Genomic DNA, 22,027 nt, shown 5'->3' on the forward strand with positions numbered 1-22,027 from the left:
TAACTAGGCGCCGCCCCATGGGGGCCACAGGCTCTTTGAATTGCAGAGACTTACACGAGCACAGTGTCTCACATGACGGTAGCTTATAGTAACCACTCAGCCTGCAGGAGAGAATGGAGTGGACTGCAGCTGCCCATGAGGCCCTCAGGTCTTGCGTTCTGTCTGAAACACCCGAATGGGGACCTCTGCAGGCTCCATGTTCATTTTCTGGAGCGGAAAGTGCCCCAAAGTATGCATCTGTTTGGGTTTTAATAGTCTTCTGTACAATGTAAATGTGTCCCTTTTTAAACACCAATGGTTTCTCACAGGTCGCTGAGCTTCTCTGCCTAGGCCTGAATTGCACATTACAGAGAGTGCTGTAGGCTTTGTGGGAGATTTACTCAAATATTATTGGATTCCAGCATTTTTATTAATTTTCATAAATGGGGATCCTCAAGCATACCCCTTAACGACCATTGCTAATTTGCTAAGCCCTGCTGCCATTGCCCGAACTCCTGCGGTGAGCGAGGCAAGTGTGTGGTGTGCAGTTTGCAGCACATCAAACCCTGTGCTGAAGTTATGTGGCTTTTATATCAATTTGGGGAGATTCATTTTCCCTCACTATAATTTACAGATCTCTTTTCATTGGCTGGGATTGCAATTTGCCAAATGGATTACATTTGGTACTTTATTTTCTCTTCATAGCTAGTCCTTATGTAATTTATTTACAGTTCATCAGGCTTGATGGGTGGGTGGTAATAAATCAGCATGCAGGGCTCTCCAGTAAATGGCCAGGCTGCCTTTTGTGGGGAGGGAGAGTTGGGAGGGCCGTGTAACACATGGTCTCCTGAGCTCTGGTTTCTGCCTGCGGAGGTGGCTGTTCCCATCGAAGACATGCAGAGGATCCATCTGCGATTCATGTTTCGACATCGGTCATCCCTGGAATGTGAGTACCAACCAAGTGGCATCTGGGGTGAGAGGAGGGGGACAGCCGGGTGGCCCACGTGTCCTCCTCTTTCCTGACCTCACAATGCTCACAATCCTACTTCCAGCTAAAGATAAAGGAGAAAAGAACTTCGCCATGGCCTATGTGAAGCTGATGAAGGAAGACGGGACCACTCTGCAGGACGGATGCCACGACTTGGTTGTCCTAAAGGTACAGTGAGTTGGAACCAACTCTGCAGTGAGGGGCTTCAGGAAGCAAAGGGGACAAGGTGGGGTGGATTCGTGGTTAACAACAGGGACCCCAGGACCACACACTTCACGGCTTACCAGCTGTGTGGCCTTGTACAGAAGCTAACTTCTCTGGGCCTCTGTTTCCTCATCTATGAGCCCTTGGTGAATAATTGTGAGGATTACATGAAACAGTTTATATAAATATGACAATGGTGGGTACATGGAACACTCATATGCAAAGTGTGGGCTCTGAAAGGACATGTGGGATGTGTGGATGGCCAGCATGACATTCGACAGATGCCTCACTGTAGCTAATGGGGGGAGAGTAGGATTTGGGGTCCCGATCCCGCTGCTGACTAAATCTGAACTCATCTCACATGTCTCCCTGAGTCTCAGCTTCCTTTTCCTCAGCGATGATGGTAATATTTATGACGAGCCACTGAGATGGCCCACGTGAAAGGGCCGTGTGTAAAGGGTACAGATGTCAGCCAGCGTTGTTTTTGCATCGGGAGACAGACTGTTTGGAGAAGTGGGAGGTGTTGCCTTGATTGTATTGCATGCTTTCCCATGACCCCTGACAGCTGGTGCCTCTGCTAGCTCCTGCCTTGAGGCAACATTGTGGCTGCGAAACAGCCAGGCCAGGAGGTGGGCATAGGCATCAGACCCTTGCTCTTGGCTTTCTCAACTTCGGAGGCTGACTTTGCTCTTTTGTCTGAGGTCTGCATGGCAAATACAGCTTCATCAAGGCTTTATGACATGTTCCTCTTCTCTGAGTCTCTCTGACTTTTCCAAAAACCACCCCACTCCTTCTGTGCAGCCTCTGCTTTGTAATCTGGGGCATATCAAGGTAGCTCTTGGCATAAAAGCCATTCTTTCTCAACAAACTGCAAACGCACTGGGGATAGAGTCCCCATCGCAGTCAGTTTTAAAATTACTCACCTTGCTTAAACCTTGGTTTCCTCACCTGTAAAATGAGGGTATTAGTATCCATGACAGTTACGATTGCTGCGAAGCTTAAATGAAATGGACTAAGGCACGTAAAGCACTCAGTGTGACCTTTCGTTCAGAATAGGGCTCCATGAATTCTAATGCTCGTTATGCTCCCATCCACTCTTTCCTTTCACATGCCAAGGGCTCACACGCGTGTCACTCTGAGCGTGCTCTGTGCACTACTGCCATTTAGTTGGCTTGGAATGTCTAGGAAGCAGGTAACATGATGAACCCTCAGTTTAATCGTGAGAAATGTGACACAGAGAGACCAAGGGATGTATCCAGCAGGACACAGACTTGTGAGTGGCAGGACAGGGTCTAGATCTCCGGACTTTCAGACTCAGGGCCTTTGCTAATATTTACTTCTTCAGGCTGACTTCTTATCTTCCTGGGGCACATGTGTATTAAGATCTCAAAAAAATTAGGATGAATGCAAATGTCCTTCTGGGAAATCTTCCATTTCCTTTTGCCCTTAATGAAGTCCACAGAGCCTCTAACTGGCTGATCAACCCCTTTTCCATTAATGGAACCTGGGTTCCTGCCTGTGTGTGGAAAAGCTGCTCTGCCTTACAATGTGTGATGTGGCCCCTGCAAGCTCAGTACGTTGGGTGTGCACCCTTGGCTCGGGGAAGTAAACAAGGCGCTGTTTCCAGGGGGACAGCAAGAAGATGGAGGATGCCAGCGCGTACCTGACTCTGCCTTCCTATCGGCACCACATGGAAAACAAGGGGGCCACTCTGAGTCGAAGCTCCAGCAGTGTTGGGGGGCTCTCCGTCAGCTCCCGGGATGTGTTTTCCATTTCCACCCTAGTGTGCTCCACAAAGCTCACCCAGAACGGTAATGGAGCCATCGGGAGGTGTGTGCGTGTGTGTGAGAGTGTGGGTGCGTGCATGTGCATGTGCATGCATATATGTGTATGTCTGTGTGTGTGCATGCATGCCTGTGTGTGTGCGTGCCTGTGTGTGCATGCATATATGTGTGTGCTTATGTGTGTGTGTGCCTGTGCATGTGTGCATGCATATGTGTGCGTGCCTGTGCATGTGCATGCATGCCTGTGCGTGTGCATGTGTATGTGTGCACAAACCCAGTGATGGTAACTGTACCTGTCTGCACTCTGTCCTAGTGGGCTTGCTGGGTTTGCTGAAGTGGCGAATGAAGCCTCAACTACTGCAGGAGAATTTAGAGAAATTGAAGATTGTGGATGGAGAGGAGGTGGTGAAGGTCGGTATTCATCCACTAGTAACAGAGCTGGGAATCGCGAGTGGCTTGTGGAGGAAGTGTTGAAGGGGATGGGACAGCTTTTTCCCATCACTGGGAAATCTGGGGATGATTTGGTCCAATGACACTGAATGTGAAGCTGCAGGAAAGTATCTTTGTGCTCAGTTTCTGGAAAATGATCAGCATGGGTGTAGATCCCAGCTCACCTGCTTGCCAACTCCATGTGATAATAGTACGAATAGGACATATTTCTCAGGGTTGTTGTGAGCATTCAAGGTGACAATATTTAAAAATTACTCAGAACAAAAAAAAATTACTCAGCACAGTCTCTCACACAGAGTACCCAATAATTGCATGAAAACACACAACATATACAAAGTTCATTAAAAGGTAACTATTAATTTTGTTGTTATAAATTATTATAGCAGTATGATCTCTTAGTGCTACCTACACATTATTGTTAGAAATAACCAAGTATTGTTGGTTTCCGCAGCTTGGAGGATGTTATGCTTTAAACATGAGAACAGGAAGGACACCGGGGCTCACATTTTAAGTGAAACAAGCAGAAAAAATGCAAATGCCAGATGTATTGTCATGTCCACCTGGTGGTGGAGAATACAGCCTCTGAAGTTCAGGTCTAATTAAAGCCACCTCCTCTCTGGCACCATGACTTGGGGCGAGTGTTTCCCGCAGGTCCCGGTGAGGGTGATCTTGTTTCCACCAGGAACCTGGGGCAGCTAGAAGCTCCGAGATTCAGCAGCTTTATAAGGTCGCTCTGTGTTCTGAGGACTCTAGGAAATATTGACCCACCCCTTAGGAGGAAGGGGTAACACATTTTAGTTAATTTCCCATATACGCAGAAAAATGGTCGAATGTCCAGATCAGTGCTTTAAATGGGTGGTATTGACCTGCCTACCTGGTTCAGCAATGGCAGAGAGGTTCCCCAAACAGCCTTTCAGAGGGTCTGTCACTTTTGAGCAGCTTAGAGAAGACATCTGGGAGTGAATTCCATTGTCTCCTTTTTGCATTATTTTTTAAAGTTTTTTTTTATTGAAGTTTAATGTATAAACAATAATATATGCACAGAGCACTTATTCTAAAAGTGCAATTCAACGTACAGGATGGGGCAACAGTAAGTTTACAGTTGTGAGTATGCAAAACACAGAGTTTATTTTTGTATTATTATTTATTAATTAGCATATGATCTTCCATACAAACAACTGTAAACCTATGTTTGCCCCTCCCTGCATTATTATACATGTACATGCCCATGTACCCACTACCTAGATGAAGATACAGAACATTTTAGCATTGCGGTAGGCTCCCTCATACCCTTCTCAGTCAACAACCCACTTGGGGATAACCACTAAGCTGACTACCGTCACCATTGATGGGCTTTTGTCTATTCTTGAATTTCATAAAAATAGAGTAATACATAATGTACATGTTTGTGTCGGACTTTGTGTCTAACTTATCTCACTGCACACAAGGCTCAGGAGGGGTCTCCTCATCGCTGCATGTAGAAGTTGTTGGCTCTTTTTTTTTTTTATCACTGTGGGTTTATTTATTTCTGCAGTGTGAAAATGCCACCCTTAATTCATCCACTGTGCTGCTGTTGGTGGACAGGTGGGGTGCTCTGAGTCCTGGTTCATGTGAACTTGGACCCCTTGACCATGGTGCATGGTGGATGTGTGCTCTTGGTCTCTGTGTGCTACACTGAGAAGTGGATCTCTGGGTCACCTGCACTCTTTCCTAACGTGTCCTTCATTATTCTGTCCAGTTTCTCCAGGATACTCTGGATGCCCTCTTCAACATCATGATGGAGCATTCTCAGAGTAACGAGTATGACATCCTTGTCTTTGATGCATTGGTAAGAGAGGGGATGGGTTTGTGACATAGACATCAAGGGGTGTCTCACTGAGAGAACCCTGAGAACTTATGGCCCTTTTCATGACTCTTTTGGAGGAATTGTCACGTTAGGCAACCAGACCAATGAATGAGCTGCTGTTCCCTTTCATTAGTTTGGAGTTCACATGGATGCCTGGGCAGAATGAGTGAAAGGGGAATCTTAAAATGTTGAGGTCAGAGTGGCACAGGGTGAAAGTACATGAAGCTGGATACCATGAATAACCGAGTTGGCTTTCCATGAATGCCAGGAGCTGGTTTCTGGTCAGGTTGTGAAGGACCCACAGTGTATCCCAAGTCTCCTTTCCCTTCTTCTTCATAGTCTCCAACTCACCAGAGTCACTATGCTCACTCTTTCTACCCAGAACCTTTCACGGTGGTATGCCATCCAGATCTTTCTCCTTTCCATCTTTCCCAATGGTCTCTTCCGTCTCTCGCTGTCCTAATTTATGTTCCTCAGTGTCATGTCAAAATAAACACAAGAAACATTTGAATTAGGGGATATCAGTGACCAGCAGAGTGTTAATGTGTTAACCCCCTATGTCAGTGGCATTTACATTTATAAAGAGGTTGCTTGGAGACAACTGTGACTTGGTACTTCCCAAGAGGGTATGGAAAGCTAGCCCTAAGGAAAGATGCTCTCTGACAAAAAGATCCTTTGTTCAACCCCTTAGTGAAGTGCTGAACATTGCATGACCCTCTTGGAGAGTCATGATGCACATAGATATATTAAAGACTCTGATAAGTCCTGCAATAAAGAAGGCAGTTTAAGGATGACAACCTGAGATTTCTCAAATTTATCTGACCAAGAAACCTTTGTATCTTATAATGCTCTGCAGCACACTGCATGAAACACTTTTTAGGAGAGATACCACCTTAATGAAAAGGACTGAAGATATATTAGTGAGCTAATTCCTGGGTAAAAATTTTTGCTAGGGGTTCGGTTATGCCATGTGACTATGGCTTCCTGCCCTGGGTCTGTCCTGAAAACACTGATTCGTTGTCTTTTCCTTAGATCTACATAATTGGACTCATTGCTGACCGGAAATTCCAGCACTTCAACACTGTTCTGGAGGCTTACATTCAACAGCATTTCAGTGCTACCTTGGCTTACAAGTAAGTGACTGTGCGCCTCCTGCTTGCCCTGCCAGGATGCCGAGGGCTCAAGGAACTTGAGTATTTTCCTCTTATCACTAGCCTGTGTGAGTTCTCCCTTTTTTGAGAAAATCCAATCTGTGCCTCAGTTATTTGGATTAAATAAAAATATGCAAACCCATAGGTTGAGGTGAATATGGTGGCAGAAGTACATGGAAGTCTTCCCTCCCTCCCTCCCTCCCTCCCTCCCTCCCTCCCTCCCTCCCTCCCTCCCTCCCTCCCTCCCTTCCTTCCTTCCTTCCTTCCTTCCTTCCTTCCTTCCTTCCTCTCTCCCTCCCTCCCTTCCATGACCTATCAGCAGCTCCTTGCAATAAACATTGGTATTCAAAGGCAACAGAGAAGAAAGGCACATGCTCAGTAGATTGCTATAGTTTGGGTATAGACAACTGAGGGTCATGGAAGGGAGATGATGCTGGGAGGTGGGTGGAAGCCAGTTTGTGAAGGGGCCTTGGAAGGAGATCACGTAGTTTGAAGTCTGCCTTGCCGGAAATGAAGAAACATGGAAAGTTCCTAAGCAAGGGAGTTCCATGGTATAACAAGAACATTTTCAGCAGGAAGAAAAAGCTGAAAAAGACATTATCACCACCATTATTCCCAATCATATTCTAATTGTGACTAGTTTTTCTAGTCAAAAGACTTTCCTTCCTCACTAGTTTTTTTTTTTTTCTTTGCTGGCTTTTTACAGGCAGGAAATAATTATTCACTCTCTGTATTAAATGTAATTTTAAGCAGAGTTATTTTTATGGTTGTAAATGAGTAAGCTTGGCTGTACCACCACCTTTAACCTTTGATTGAAAGCCTTATAATTTACTGAGCAAAGGAATTACCATGCCGTGGGTTGGGAAACAACGTATTTTGAAAATATAATCCCTTACTCAGGAAACTGATGACAGTGCTGAAGACTTACTTGGATACCTCCAGCAGAGGGGAGCAATGTGAGCCGATCCTCAGAACCCTCAAAGCTTTGGAATACGTGTTCAAGTTCATCGTTCGGTCGAGGACATTATTTTCTCAGTGAGTACTTGCTATGTGAGAGTGATTGATAGGCTTTGCAGTTCCTCTGGGATACAACATTGTGCCACGGGAGAAACTCTCTTACAAAATGATCACCAGCCTTCCATCAAATACTAGTACAACTCAAAAACCCAACTTAGAGAGTTAGGAATAGGTAATAATGGTTCCTTGTAAGTTTATTTGGGAATAAAAGAAATCTTAGCATGTTGTAGAGTCATGCTCCATCCAATGAACACGATTGGTGACTTGAGGCTCTTCAGCGTTTCATCTGTTCTTTGTGTGATTTGAGATATGGTGAAAACTCTCCATGTATTCCATGGGGTGGAGAGAGCAGAACTCAGAGAGTTTGGTATTTATTTGGCTCTTAGAGGTTGTACATGACAGATAAGCTGGTATTTGCAGTTGACCTGCCTGTCCTTGAGATCCTACTGGCCAAAAAGTAAGCTAACATTTTAGAGTCCTTAAAAGATATGCTGTTTGATGGTCAGTGTCACAGAGATTAGCTGTCCTTTTAAAGGGCTTTAGGGATGGAGGCATTCAAATGCAACCTGAAAAAGAACAATTTTTTGTTCTTTGGCCATTAAGGCAAAGTTAGGTTGGGGACTGGTTATGTGTATGATCAGGTTGGTTGTGTGTGATGGGATATAAGAGAAAAACATACTGGGAATGTTCCAGATTCTTAACAGTACAAATGAAGAACACTCAACTCAAACTGACTAATGGAGAAATAGGACTTGATTATATTTTACATTATTGAAAATTCCAGCCTCAGCCATGGCTGGATCCAGATGCTCAATGTCATTGGGGTAGTCTCTATCTCTCGGGATTTTGGCTCTGCTTTCCTTTGGCTGGTTGCCTTCTAAGGCAAGTTTTCCAAAGTTGAAACTATTTGAAATCTCAAGTTCATGTTGTATTGGCTTAAGCAATTCTAGGCTCCTTGTTGTTTCAGCAAAATCCTATGCCAAGAACTGTGATGGGTCATGTGCTAACGTCTTAAACCATGTGATCAGGGAAATGAATATGCAGATTGTGTAGTGGTGGTCACATGTGCTCTGGAGCCATAGGTTGGTCAGCCACTTCTGGTGTGCACTTGTTTAGTTGGACAAAAGAAAGCAGAAGTCTGTAATCATCATTTTGATCATGATGATGGATGTGCCATGATGGCATCATACTCGACGAGGCATCTGAAATGGGTAATCATTTGGGATTCTCAAAACATTTGTTGAGATTTCAGTTGATAAATAGAAAGAGATGAGTGTTTTGCACCATGTCACAAAACATATGTCATTTAGGTTATTCTAAAAATGAAATATCTGTTTCAATTCCTCTGGCTTGTCAGTGCATCAAGGCAGAGACTGTGCATTAATTAAAATCTTAGGGGTATTCTTGCAAATTGGAAGGACACTTGTAAAATATTTGAAATCCAAATAGAAGACAACAGTGGGTCTTTCAAACGGTTGAGTTTCTTGAAGGAGTTCAAAGATTCAAACATTGTACTTCTAGATGAACAGGCAAGGATATCTTATTTCATCTTGCAGGTGAGATCTTCAGATCTACAAGGACATAATTCTTTTCATTTATCATATCTTCTGCCCAGTTTTTCCGTTTAGTTTGTTTTATTGTCCTTCTTTCCCTCCCTCCTCTCTCCATCTTCTCCCTCTTAGTTTTTGTCTCTTCCCTCCATAAGCATTTCTCCCTTTGCTTTCTTCTCTGCCTCAAGGTGTGCCATCTTGCAGAGCCCCTAGCTCTTCACTTAGAGTAAATTCGGTGCTGCTGGAACCGAAGTGACTTTTGGCTTCTTCAGGAGTGGATGATCTGTTAGCCCTTACTGTATCCCCAGCATAGCATACAAAACACCATTGACACTCAGAACTGCCTGCTGGATGAAGTCCATTTTGGGGGCTAAGAGAAGGAATTCGGTGAGAAGAGATATCTCTAAGGTAACCGAGGCATAATCTTAGATCCGTTTTCATAAACATATATGTAGGCAGATCTGCAGGGAGGGTGTAGGACCTCATGCTGAGGGAAGGTAGATTCCCTGTGTCTTGTTCATTTTTGAATCTTCAGCAGTAATTTGCCCTCCAGTGGATCCTTGAGGACATTGGGAAGTGGTGGGGGGATTTTCCCTATATTCAGAGAGAATTTCATTTGGGAATCTGGAAAAGAGAAGGTTCAACACATTGTGATTTATTAGCCAGCTGGTGGAAAAACATAAAAATGATTGCTTTGGGGGCTTATTGTGTCTGGCATTGTGTTTGTTTCCTGCCATTCCTTTGTCCTCTTTCCTCGTGTGCATAACTGCAGCGGGTCCAGCTCCCATCAGCTGTTCCCTGGCCATTTGTCTTTGCACACACCGCACATGAACATGCAAAGGCTGGGGATTTTCCTGGGTCTGTTTCCAGGGTGCAGTTGGGTAAGGGAGGAAGAGAAGATGGTGGCAAGAATGGGAACTTTTTTGGGGTTATTCATTTCTATCACAGCCAAAGAAAGCGATTTTCCTGGCCCCTCTTCTTGTGTCACTAGCTCCTGAGTCCCAGTCCGGGACAGGTGTCTCAGGAACATACCTGTGCCCTAGCTGCAACAGAGGCTGGCAGAGCCATTCGAGCTTGTGCCAAAGGGAGGCCAGCTTACAAATATGGGACATTCCTAAATGGTCGGAGTGTGTGCCAAAGGTGTTGGGTGGCCATAAATAGGACCGATATCTACTAAGCTTTTCTGGAATGACTGAGCCCCTGGGCGATATGGCGCAGAGCGAGGAACACTCAGAAAGAGCTGAAATGATTATCTTCTAGGCATTGAGCTTCTTTACAAAACTCCTTGCAGGGCCTTTTATCCTAAAGCTCAGGCAGCCAGCTGAGCTGATCCCCAGGGTTTCTGAGCCGTGGAATCACTCGGAGTCCATAGCAGCCTGTGTGTCCCTGTTCCACATGATGGGCACTGGCTAGCAAGTAGCAACAAGACCGCAGCACCATGGGCTACTGGACAGGAGGCAGTGCGGGGTGATGGTTAGTGTTGTACAGTTGGCTCAGTGATGGTCAGTATTCACATTGGACAGGCCTTGAGGGGATCACATTTCTATCCCTGTAAGTGCCTGGCTTACAAAGTGAGGGACCCAGCCTCTCTGAGCCTCAGTTTCCTTATCCATAAATGGGGACCAATGGGCTCTTAGTGTTTACTTATTTATTTATTTATTTATTTTTCTTCATTTTTTTATTAAGGTATTACATGTATACATATCTTACTGGGCTCTTAGTGTTTTGATGATGAAATGAGATTCATGGACAAAAGTTCTCCATGTAGTATCTGGTACTTATTCCACAGGCATAATAAATGTCTTCTAGGAGAGACAGCAGGGTGCTGGTTTCTGTCTCAGGTTTAAATTAGTAAGGGGGAGGTCTGTTTCTAGATTCATTCTCTAGATTTGGCCTACCGATCATGCTATCCTAAACATTTCTTGCTGTTTATTTTTTAAGGGGAGGGGATACCTTTACCAAGTGTCTGTGCTCTTTGAGGTCCACAATGTAGGGGCTTTTACGGCCCCATGAACTCACCTTGATCTGTTGCTGGCACATAAGGTGGGCTCATAAGGTGGGCTCTGCTTAAGTCTGCTGCTTCCACGTGTGTGTGTGTGTGTGTGTGTGTGTGTGTGCGCACACTCAGGCCCCTGTGGCCCAAGCCACCCAGCTCTCCGTTCCCTGCTTGCTCTGCTGTCCTTTGCATCACACCTTCTGCTCTGTTGCGGACCCTGCTTATGCAGTTCTAGTGCCCTCCTCCTTCTCCATGTAATCCCAGCCTCCTGGGCTGCTCTGCCATCCACAGAGGCCTTCTCCACCCTCATCCCACCCCTTTGCTTATGAGAGGCAGTCAGCTCAGTGGTTAAAGGCACAATCTCCAGAGCTCGGCTACCTGGGTTTGAATTCTGCATTTGAATTCCAGCACCACTATTTACTAGCATTTATGACCCTGGGCAAATTATTTCGTCTGCCCAGAGCTCAGTTTTCTCATATGTAAAAGAGGCATGTAAAAACCCTTGCAGGGCTGTTGTGCAGACTAATGAGCTAATGTAGCAGGCACTTAGCACAGTGCCTATCAAACAGCAGGTGCCCACGATTATTATTATTGCCGAGTGCATTTCACTCATTGTCTCCATCAGTCTTCACAAAAGTCCCACGGAGAATCTCATGTCCTGACTTCATCTCCTCCTACTCCCCACTCCCTCCGTGCCAGCCACACAGGCCTTCCCTGCTGTGGCTCAGACTCCTGGCTCGGGCCTTTGCCCCCTTCCCCAGATACCTGCTCGCTCACGCCCTGGCCTCTTTCACATCTTTGCTCCCATGTCTCCTAGGACCCTATTTACAATGCAAGCCCTGCCCCAGCACTTCTGTTGCCCTGCCCCCCTGCTTTCTGTCTTATTTCTCCTCCCCACAGAACCAATCACACGTGAACACGCTCTATACAATTAGTTATGCTTTTGTTTCTGCTCTCCCTGTTAGAGTGTCAGCTTTGTTTCCTACTGCATCCCACGCACTGGGAACGGCGCCCGGCACGTGGCTGGCATTCATTCCACGTGAAAGGGGACAGCACCTGTTCCCTTTCATAAATAAGGAAACGGGGGCTTAGATTCAAGCTCAGAGGTCACACAGCTAAGCATCAGCAGAGCCAGGCTCCAGATTCCACCTCGTGTGATGAAGCCAACTTAAGAACCGAACCTTTTCCGGGCCATGCCCGTGCGAAGAGTGGTTGGCCTGGGGAGGGGCTGTCCCGAGAGAGAGCCGCACTGCCTGGGAGGGTGGGCCTCCTGGATGCCGGCAGGGCTGCTGACAGGCACAGGCTGCTCCGGCTCAGGTGTGATCATCCCCAAGCACAGAGGGTTTCAATAAAGAAAGCGATGATTGGGCGGAGTTTCAGGAAAGGCGTCCTTACCAACCTGGCGAAGCTGTCCAGGCAACCGTGGCTTTATCCACGTACCCTGCAGAGGAATGAGTCAAGAAGAGCTGACAAAGGGCCAGGCCAGGTGAGCTCACACTCCTTGGAAAAAAGTCACTGGGTCAGGGGAAGAGAAATGCACTCAGCATCCCCATGGGCGCAACAGTGTCTCCAGGCGTGGTCCTGCTCTCCGCCTTCATCTGGGAGCCGGAAGGCAGGCCATGGTCTGCCTGCACTGGGGCTGCAGCTCCACTAGCACAGGCCCCACGGGGCTCAGGCCTGCAGTGCGCAGCCGGTCTGGCTCCCTTGCCAAGGCCAGGCATCCTCGCCCTTTCTCTAATTGCCTTCAGCGCCAGGATGCTCTGGGAGGCTCCCTTTAGCCTTTCTATTTTGCCTCTGGCTTTATTCCGCCCCTTCCCAGCCTCCGCCTCACCCAGCCACCAGTTCGGGTTTTTTTCTTATGTAAATACCATGTGCTCGTTTATCCTCCAGGTCATGAATATGTTAGGAGGCAAGATTGTCTGAATAAAGCTCAAGGGTGCTCAGTGTCGCCTGCAGGTGGAAGAATGCACAAGCCTCTGCCTTTTTAAACAAAACTGAATTTAACTCGAAGGCACTTGCCAGTATGATTTGTTTTCATTGTTCACGTATGTCTAAATATTAAAATGTAATCATTTGTTTATGCCGAGCCTGGGCCGGAATGCTGGTTTCATCGCTATTCCCTTGTCTCCTGCATATAATTCGTTTGCATGTTAATGCCATTTATTCCTACGGAAGCCTCTGTTCTGGGTTTTGAATACAGTTTCACTTTCCGATGACAGTAATGGCTCAGTGAACTGCACAATTGTAGCTAATGGAATTATTTCATGATAACATTAATTTGGCATCGGATCAGGATGGAAGAGTAAACTGTCATCAAAGGATATTGTCAAACAGTCACTTCCCTTTAATTTATTATCTGCTTCATGAGTTGCTACAGTGCAGAGGGGGAGCTAACAGCCCGTTTCTTATAAACACAGGAAAAGGCATTGTATTTCGTTAAGTCGCCATTATTATAACATGAAATGTGCACACACATGCATTTTTAAGCAGTCCTCTTTCCCCTTTGCATGTGGAAATGCTGATCAACTTTTATTGGGCACCTATTTTGTGCTAGGGACTTTAAGTGCTGGGAACTCTGAAATTAATGTCAGACTTCCTCGAGTGGCAACAATCTAGTGGGAAGGACAGACACGCAGACCAGCAATCAAATCCTAGCTCCCCGGAAAAGCTATGATCATCGCTATATGACAATGGAGGTTTGCAAATGGTTCCTTGGAGGCAGAGAGGTTTGAGTGACAAACCTCGGGAGGCTTGGTAATTCTCAGAGGAGATGATGTTTTAAACTAGATATTGAAAGGCGTTTAAGAAGCCTGCCCAGGGGAGAAAGAACGAAGTACGAACAGTCCCCTACTTACGATGCTTTGACTTACAATTTTTGAACTTGGCAATGGTGCAAAAGTGATAGACTTTCAGTAGAAACCCTACTTTGAATTTAGAATGTCGATCCTTACCTGGGCTAGTGATACATTGTAGGACACTCTGGTGATGCTGGGCAGCTCCGTCAGCCCCGCATTCACAAGGGTAAACAAACTATACCCTGCCTAGTAGTCATTGTGCTCTACGACTTTGCCCAGCTGTAGGCTAATGTACGTGTTCTGAGCACCTTCATGGTAGGCTAGGCTGAGCTATGATGTTTGCTAGGCTAGTACCATGGTCGGCAAACTGCAGCTTGTGAGCCACTTGCGGCTCTTTGGCTCTTCCACAAAATACCACGGCCTGGGCGAGTCTGTTTTGAAGAAGTGGCATTAGAAGAAGTTTAAGTTTAAAAAATTTGGCTCTCAAAAGAAATTTCAATCTTTGTACTGTTGATATTTGGCTCTGTTGACTAATGAGTTTGCCAACCACTGGGCTAGTATATTAAATGCCTTTCAAATTATGATATTTTCAGCTAACAGTGGTTTCCTGTGATGTAATCCCATTGTGAGTCCAGGGCACCTGTAGAGGGGACAACATGAAATAGAACTTCCCGTTACTCTGCGACGCTGAGGCTCCCGTTAGGAAGCCTCTCCTCTGTGCCTGGCCCTGTATCACTTCCCCTCACTTAATACCCATAACAACTCTGCAAAGCATAGACATTATCATTTTTATATTCCAGAAGGGAAGTGGAGGCCCAGAAAGGTGCAGAGGGGGAGTCCAGGTGGCAGAGCTGGATGTCGGCAGGGAGGGGCGTGACCGCAAAGCCTAGGTGTTGTGCTGTCCTGTGCCCAGCGTGAAGAGCACGCAGTGCAGAAGAGCAGCTAGTGGGTGAAGCTGGGCTGGTGGAGGAGTGGGGTGATGTGTCCAAAGACATGGGCTCCGGCTAGACTGAGAGATGCCTTGAATGCCAGGCCAAGGAGTTGGACCTCATCCTCTCTGCCGGGGATATTGGCATAGATGCTACCCTCTGTCCTCAGAGCACAGTGAATACCCCAGAGGGTGTACCAATTACTCCTTTGGGATCAGGTAAAAGTATTAAAATTTCTTTATTTTGTCCAAGATGAAGAAATTGAACTATATGAACATTTGACTTATAATTTAGAATAGTTCGTGGATATAATTTATAAATAAATAAGCATCTATTGAGAATCATGCTTCAAGTTCTTTTGTCATAGGAGCAGTTGGAAACCCCTGCTTTGCGGTTCCAAAGCAGATTAACACGATTGCATCCATGTTTTAGAAAGATGACTGCAGAACTAATGTTATGTCGTCCAGGGGTGGAGGGGAGGCAGGAGATCAATAACGAAGCTGTTGCTGTAATCTAGACAAGAGACGTGAACTGAGTTCGTCACGGTGGGGCTGGGAAGAAGAAGAGGAAGAAGGAGAGGGTTGATAGAGGGCAGGATTGCCCATCTTAATGGAATGTGGGAGTGAATTGAAGGAGAGGGCTGATCTGAGGCTGGACCGTGGGGCCCATGTGATCAGGCATTGCTCACCAGCATGATGAGGGCTGGGAGGAGCAGGTGTGGGGCATATTAAGTTTGAGGTGCTTCTTGGCACAGCCAGATGGAGATGTATAGCAGACAATTAGATGCAGATTTGCAGTGTAGGAGAGTTAGGATGCAGGTACAGTTTGTCACAAATTGATACCAAGAGGTACCTGAAGCTACAGCATAAGGTGAGCAATACTCTAAAACTCAGGATGAAACGCAGGAGTTGAGCATGTTGAAGGGATGGATGAGGAGAGAGTCCCAGGGAGGCTTGGGCTCCAGGAGCCAGGGAAGGCTGTGTATCCAGGAGAGGGTACAGCAGTAATGTAACTGCTGCTGTGAGGTCATGGGGACTGAAGACTGGCCAGAGCAAGGTGTTCTGCAATTAGGAGGATTTTGGCGAATTAGCCAACCCTTTCTCAGAGTTGAGCATCTTTCCTGATATCCAGTCAGGAGGCCATCTGGGAGCCGAGGGATCAGGTGCAATAGATGTACCATCATCTGCATGTGAATTAGGTCCATTGTGGGTTGTCCTTTGCCTGGTGCAATCCTGGACTGGCTTCCCCTGCCGATCCTTCAGAGGCCTACGAAACTCATTCCGATTTGGCGCCCATCTCAGACTCCGCTCACAGCAAAGTGTAAGACATTCATCTTGTCTGCTTCCATTGTCCCTTTAAATGGCTTAATTTTGCAGAACAGGACTGTCTGTGCTGTAGATAGTTAAGGGAAAAGCCATGGAGGACTCAGATATTCGCTCTTTCATGTGGAAGCAGGAGAGGCTTTCCTTCCCTTGTGAACGCCTCGTGCGGAGTCTGGGGGCCAGTGTGCTTTCAGAGTCCTTGCCTCCGCGCAGAGAGGGCTATTTCTGTCAAACACTGGTGCTCACAGTTCCTCAGAGGATGACTTAGGTGGGAGGTCAATTACCTGAATAAATGTATAGGCTTAGGAAATGGGTTTGTAAATTCCTGGTAACCAAATATGAACATGCAGGTCGGTAAAGGGTCCATCCAGCTTGCCAGAGGGTGAAACTCAGCACTTTAAAGGAACTGTCAGAGATGCCGAGCCGAATCAGGACGGCTGGGTGTGCTTTGTGATCCCCAAAGCAGAATTTGTTTCCTTAAGAGGAAATAGTGTGTTGCTCCGTTGTCAAGTTTCCTGCTTATTGAGTCTTTGGGGTGGATGGAAGATTTAAAGGGACTTACTTGTGAAGTGCATCTGTAATAATATGGTGCCCCCCATTGTTATACATTTTTAGAATGTGGCCTCTTTGGAGCCTGAGAAGCCACCGCAGAGCATGCCAAGGGCCCTGCACTGGCTCACACTTGAGCCTTTGTTGGCTGCATGCATTGCATGCCTGCTTTTCTGAACCCGGGACTTGGCCCTTCCCCCCATTTTTGGAGGCACCCTTGGGACAGGAGGAATGTGCACCTGATTCACAGGCTGTCTTAGGGCCTGGAAATCTCAAGACGGTAAACAGTTTTTCCTGTGCGTGGGCGTCTGTCAACATTTGTAGAATTGCCCCTAGAGCCTACCACCTCTGAAAGGCCTTTACCTCAGCATGTATTGTTCCTTACATTCAGCTTTACCACATCCCATGCTGCATGCATGCTGGGCCCTAAGACTTGCTTCCCCTTCTTACCCCTCGAGTTGGTAATGAAAGTTTCCGTCTAGTTTAACTATTTCTCTAGGGGTGGAGGTTTGGTTTGCATTAACAATGGAGTGTTTAGCCAACAAATATTTATTGAGTAGCCACTAGGCCACTCTGCTGGGCACTGGAAATATGACAGTGAAAGGGACGGCCTCAGCCTAGTCTCCTGGGATTTTTAGTTTAGCCGGGAAGGGAGTCATTAAGCAGATGGTCATGTATGTGCAACTGAAATCAAGGGGAGACGTGTGAGGTGCCCTGGGAGCATGTTAGGAGGTGATCTACTCTGATCATGGCATCAGGGAGGTGTCCTGGAGGAAGTGCCACCTGAGCTGTGACTTGGCAGGTGAAGAGGAGGGTGTGGTCAATGAAGATAAAGCTGAAAGGTGGCCCATGGCATAGTAGGGAGCTTGACTCAGTGAATTGTGGGAAGGCCAAGGTGGCTGGAATTTAGCGACAGAGGGATAGAGTAGCAGGACATTGCCCAGAGGTACAGGAAGGGGCAGACCTTAAAGATTCTTTAAGGTCAGGCCATGGTTTCTGGACATTATCCTGAGGGGAATGGGGAGCTACTGAAGGATGTCAAACAGAAGAATGATATGACCACTTGTGTTTGGAAAACGGTCCCTTTGACCAGTGTGTAGGAAATGGATTGAAAGTGGTAAGAGTGAAGGAAGGGATGTGGGTTCAGAGACCCCTATAGGTGAGAGGTGATGGGTATGTGGTTGAAGGTGGTGCTGATAAAGATGGAGTATAGTAAATGGTTTTGGTGACTATAGTTCACAACACCGTATTATATACTTGAGAGTTGCTGAGAGAGTAGATCTTAAATGTTCTCACCACATAATACACACACATACATTATATGGATGTGTTAACTAACCTATTGTGGTCATCATTTCAGAATATATACATGTATCAAATCATCACGATGTACACCTTACACTTACACAATGTTATCTGTCAATCATATATCTCAGTAAAGCTGGGGAAATGATGTTTGGTGGTGGGATTAATAGGGCTTGGTGACTGAATGCCATTCAGGCTCTTGAAGATTTACTCTACCTATTCCACACGGTCACTGGGGGGCCTATGGGTCATACACATGCTGGGGAACTCTGTAGATGGGTGGGCTTGGTCTTGGATGATTGACATGCCCTACCTGACTCTGACAACGGAAGCCAGTTAAGAATACTGAAAGTCCCCTCGATGGAAAAGTGGTCCATTTAAAGATGAGGGGACCTGCTAAAGGTCACAGAACTAATTAATGCTGGAGTCTGGTTTAGAATTCAGTTCTGGGGATCCAGACCACTGTCCTCTGCTGGCAACCGGCCTGGCCCTCAGCCATCCTGCTCAAATGAGGTCTCCAGTAATGCACACCTATGTTTGAACTCAACACTTCCTCAGGTATTCCCAGATTTCAAAACAATTTTACTTCACACGTATTTTTAAAACCAGCACGATTAGTAAGGAAAATGTTAAAAATTCTATTTAACTCCACACACCAAATGCCAAGGCTCTCCGTGGAACAGAGCAGGAAGCCTGGGATTAATTATTCTTCCCAGGAAGCCACAAACTGAAAGGACCAAGTTCAGGTGCTCTTGACATGACCACTGTTTAATAACTTGATGTTTGTCAGGCAATTGTCTCTCTCTTGCTGGAGTCCGTGCCAGGTACCAGGAGGTAGGCAAAGAATCAGCATCTCTCTTCTGCAGTTGTAGAGGAAAATCTGCTCCAGTTGTATGACCTTGAGCTAGATGTCCTGCCTCCAGCCCCAGTTCCCACGGTGAGAATGAGAGAATTCAGGAAAGACTTGGGAGGGGGGATTGTTGAGACAGGAGGAAAGGAGCTGGAGGGCAAGAAACATTCACCTCAGAGAAATATCCACTTTTTAAAAATCAAATTGTTTAAAATCAGCATATATATAAAAGCATATAAGGGAACTATTGACATGTACAATCCTTTTCCTAAGAGATAATGCAATTCTTAATTTAATGTGTAGATTTCCAGATTTTACTCTGTGTGTGTGTGTATGTGATATGTATGTAATCATTCTACAACTTAATTTTTGTTATCACTTGAGTTATTAATGACATTTCCTAGGTGATTAAAATACTAAAGGAACAAATGGTAAGAGAATCAATCAAAACCTAATTTCTTCTTGGTACTCCAACTTAGACCACACCAGGCCTAAAGAAAAAGAGCTGGAAGTACCTTGCTGAATATGAGCTTCTCTTTCAAGTAGATGAAGCAATCTTTATTATTCCCAAATGTCTTGGAACCATGGAAATGTGTGTGTGTGTGTGTGTGTGTGTGTGTGTGTATGTATGTATGTATCTGTCCTTAGGAACTTTGTTTTGGGAACACTCAATTTCTAATTATCTTGAGGGGAAAACCCCTCAAACGGATTTTCATGCTAATGGGAAAATTTACTTATGTGCAGAATTATGCAACTTAGTTCTTGCCAAATTATAAAAAGGCTGCAGCCCCTCTCGGTATAATGAAGGATGTCATGGGGCACCCATCACACTTGATTCATAACTGAGAGTTCTTGTCAAGGCTTTTGTCTTATTACCTACTTCCTATTAATTTATTACACATGGTTGCCCTATTTTAAAAGTAAAGTGAATGTTTTTCTTTCATTTCTTCCATATTGTTAACTTTAATTTTTTTTTTTAAAAAATTAGGCTATTTAAGCTTCCACCTGAGGCAGTTTTTCTTAGTGATTGCATTCATTTACTGTGTATTCATTCTAGACATTAAAAAAACAACAACACAGGATCTTCACATGTGGAGTTTGTCTTTTTCCCTACCAATCATTCTTACTTGGGCTGATTTACAGGAAGAGGATTGTTTAGTGAAACTTCTTTGCCCTAAGGGGCGATCCCTTCTCAAATGTCAGAATCTGGAAAAGTAACAGGTCAAGTAGAAATAATCTTGTCATTGAGGAAAGGCTGGTATCAGGAGCTGTTGGGGCACAGCCTGTTGGCTGCTGGAGGTCAATTACGTGAAGTCTGCATGCGTCTCTCGTCCACTGAGTCTCCTTGGCAGTGCACACTGCCGTTGTCCCAGCCCTTCATGTCATAGTCCCTTTTGATTATTTTTAATCGTTCTCTTCTAACACAATAGTGCTTTACATTTAGACTTCATTACCTATGCAAAAATAATTTCTATGGCCATGTTGAGCTGGACAACTCATTCCAGGCTCATTGTGGCCAAATCCCCTGTCTTAATCTACAATTTCTGATTTATTTTAGGTGAATGGACCTTGGTGGTAGGGGAAGGGGTGGGATGGTGACAATGACCATGCAGAGAAGAGGTGAGTCAGGAAGAAGGCCCTGTCATTCTTTCCCAGCCCAAATGCTTTGACTTAGATGTGCCTGCTGAGTGCACTGAATGGCTCCTTTCGGTACGTAGGATCGATAAATGCAAGGATGATTTTTCAGACAGATTCAGCCCCTGATTGGGCTGTAATTATTCTTCATCCCAGACTGGGGGGTGGGGAGGTAGGGAAAGAGATGGAGAGAGAGAGAGAGAGAGAGAGAGAGAGAGAGAGAGAGAGAGAGAGAGGAGCAGAGAGATAGGTAGGTTCTGATCTTAAGAGTGTTGTGAATTTTCCAGAATAAGGACTTTTCTGAAGCTATGAATGCCCTCATTGTTCTTTTGTAAAGTCACTAGTTTACACCAGTTCTAATAGAGTGAACTATTGGCTTGGGGTAGAAACATCAGCCAAATCACCTTGAATTTAGAGCTTGGACAGAAAAAGGTTCCAGCCAGTCATTGAGCTTCCCTTGGCAGACTCATAACATCATCCCCTGGACAAATAATGCTTTCTTACCACCACCTGCCCTGTTCCAGCCTGGCAATCAGCTATCACTTTCCTCTGTCCCCTGGAGGCTGTATTGCCCAGTGGTTAAATGAGTGAACTTTAGAGCTAGACACTCTTAGGCTCAGATTCTTACTTGCCATGTACTAGTTGGGTGACCTGATCCAGTTAGCACAGTCCTTAGTGCATAGCAAATGCTTAGTAAGTAGTAGCTATTATTAGCAGTAAAGGTAATGATAATAAAGTCTGTATAGCTGAAGATGACTGTTTATACCACCCTTGAGATCTCGTTTATGTGCCATTAGAATTAGCTTAACTGCAGTGAGTTCCAGATTCGTCAGATAATTCTGTATGGCTACATTGAAGGCACCGAGGTTCATTTCTTTAATAATTCATCACTTGTTAATACATTTGTTTATAACTCACTCTGTTTTGAAAATCTTTATTATTGAAAGTATTACATATGTCCCCTGTTTCCCCCCATTAATCCCCTGCAGCCTGCCCCACCCCCCCACCCCAGGCCTTCACCGCCCTATTGTCTGTGTCCATGGTGCATACAAGGTCTTTGGTTGATTACCTCCCACCCACTCCCCCTCCCCCTCTTCTGGGTCTATTGATAGACATGGGATATTATGGCAGATAGTCTTGCTCTCAGCCTGCATGGAGCTTATACCTAGTGGAAAAGACAGGAAGTGAGTGGAGAAGATAGAGACTGAAGCATTGGGACAGGCAGCCTCAGTGGCTGTGGCAGTCATTTCCTTCATCTAAGGAAGTCCACTAAGTGAGTGGCCTCCCTCCCACAGTATTCCTCCAGTGCCCGGCATCATATTTGGGGGCACAGAAGAATCTTCACTTGTGTGGCAGAGTAACAAAATGGTGTGGTGTGACATCATTGTTTGAGACGTTTCTCTCAGTTCCACAGACGATCATGGAGACACTTAAAACAGAGATTTCATTTTAAAAACCTCCCAATTAATCTGGTCTTGCTTCCAGGCACTTGTGAAATGCATTAAGTATGTGTCTTGCCAAGAGCATATTTAGGCAAAGATGTGACTGGGTGTGGGAGACAGAGGAAAGCTGGGGCCTGGGGCTAATCCCCGGGGCATTTCCATGACTGCTTGGGAGGAAGGAGGCAGGAGGGGGTCAGGCTGTGCTGGTGGCATGGGAACGGGGCTGCTCAGGGCA

At 45.7% G+C, this 22,027-nt stretch overlaps 1 protein-coding gene across 1 annotated transcript in view; it reads left to right on the top strand.

The window, feature by feature from the left end:
* DOCK2 (dedicator of cytokinesis 2) overlaps positions 1-22,027 on the top strand; it is a 365,999-nt gene that overhangs the window by 62,374 nt on the left and 281,598 nt on the right. The window contains exons 16-22 of the mRNA XM_079772611.1: positions 853-925; positions 1,032-1,135; positions 2,799-2,982; positions 3,269-3,366; positions 5,144-5,233; positions 6,284-6,384; positions 7,303-7,437. Coding sequence (XP_079628737.1) covers positions 853-925; positions 1,032-1,135; positions 2,799-2,982; positions 3,269-3,366; positions 5,144-5,233; positions 6,284-6,384; positions 7,303-7,437 — 785 coding nt within the window. The remainder of the gene's footprint in view (positions 1-852; positions 926-1,031; positions 1,136-2,798; positions 2,983-3,268; positions 3,367-5,143; positions 5,234-6,283; positions 6,385-7,302; positions 7,438-22,027) is intronic.

The sequence above is a fragment of the Cnephaeus nilssonii genome (genome assembly GCF_951640355.1).
Source record: "Cnephaeus nilssonii genome assembly, chromosome: 5".
Lineage (NCBI taxonomy): Eukaryota > Metazoa > Chordata > Mammalia > Chiroptera > Vespertilionidae > Cnephaeus > Cnephaeus nilssonii.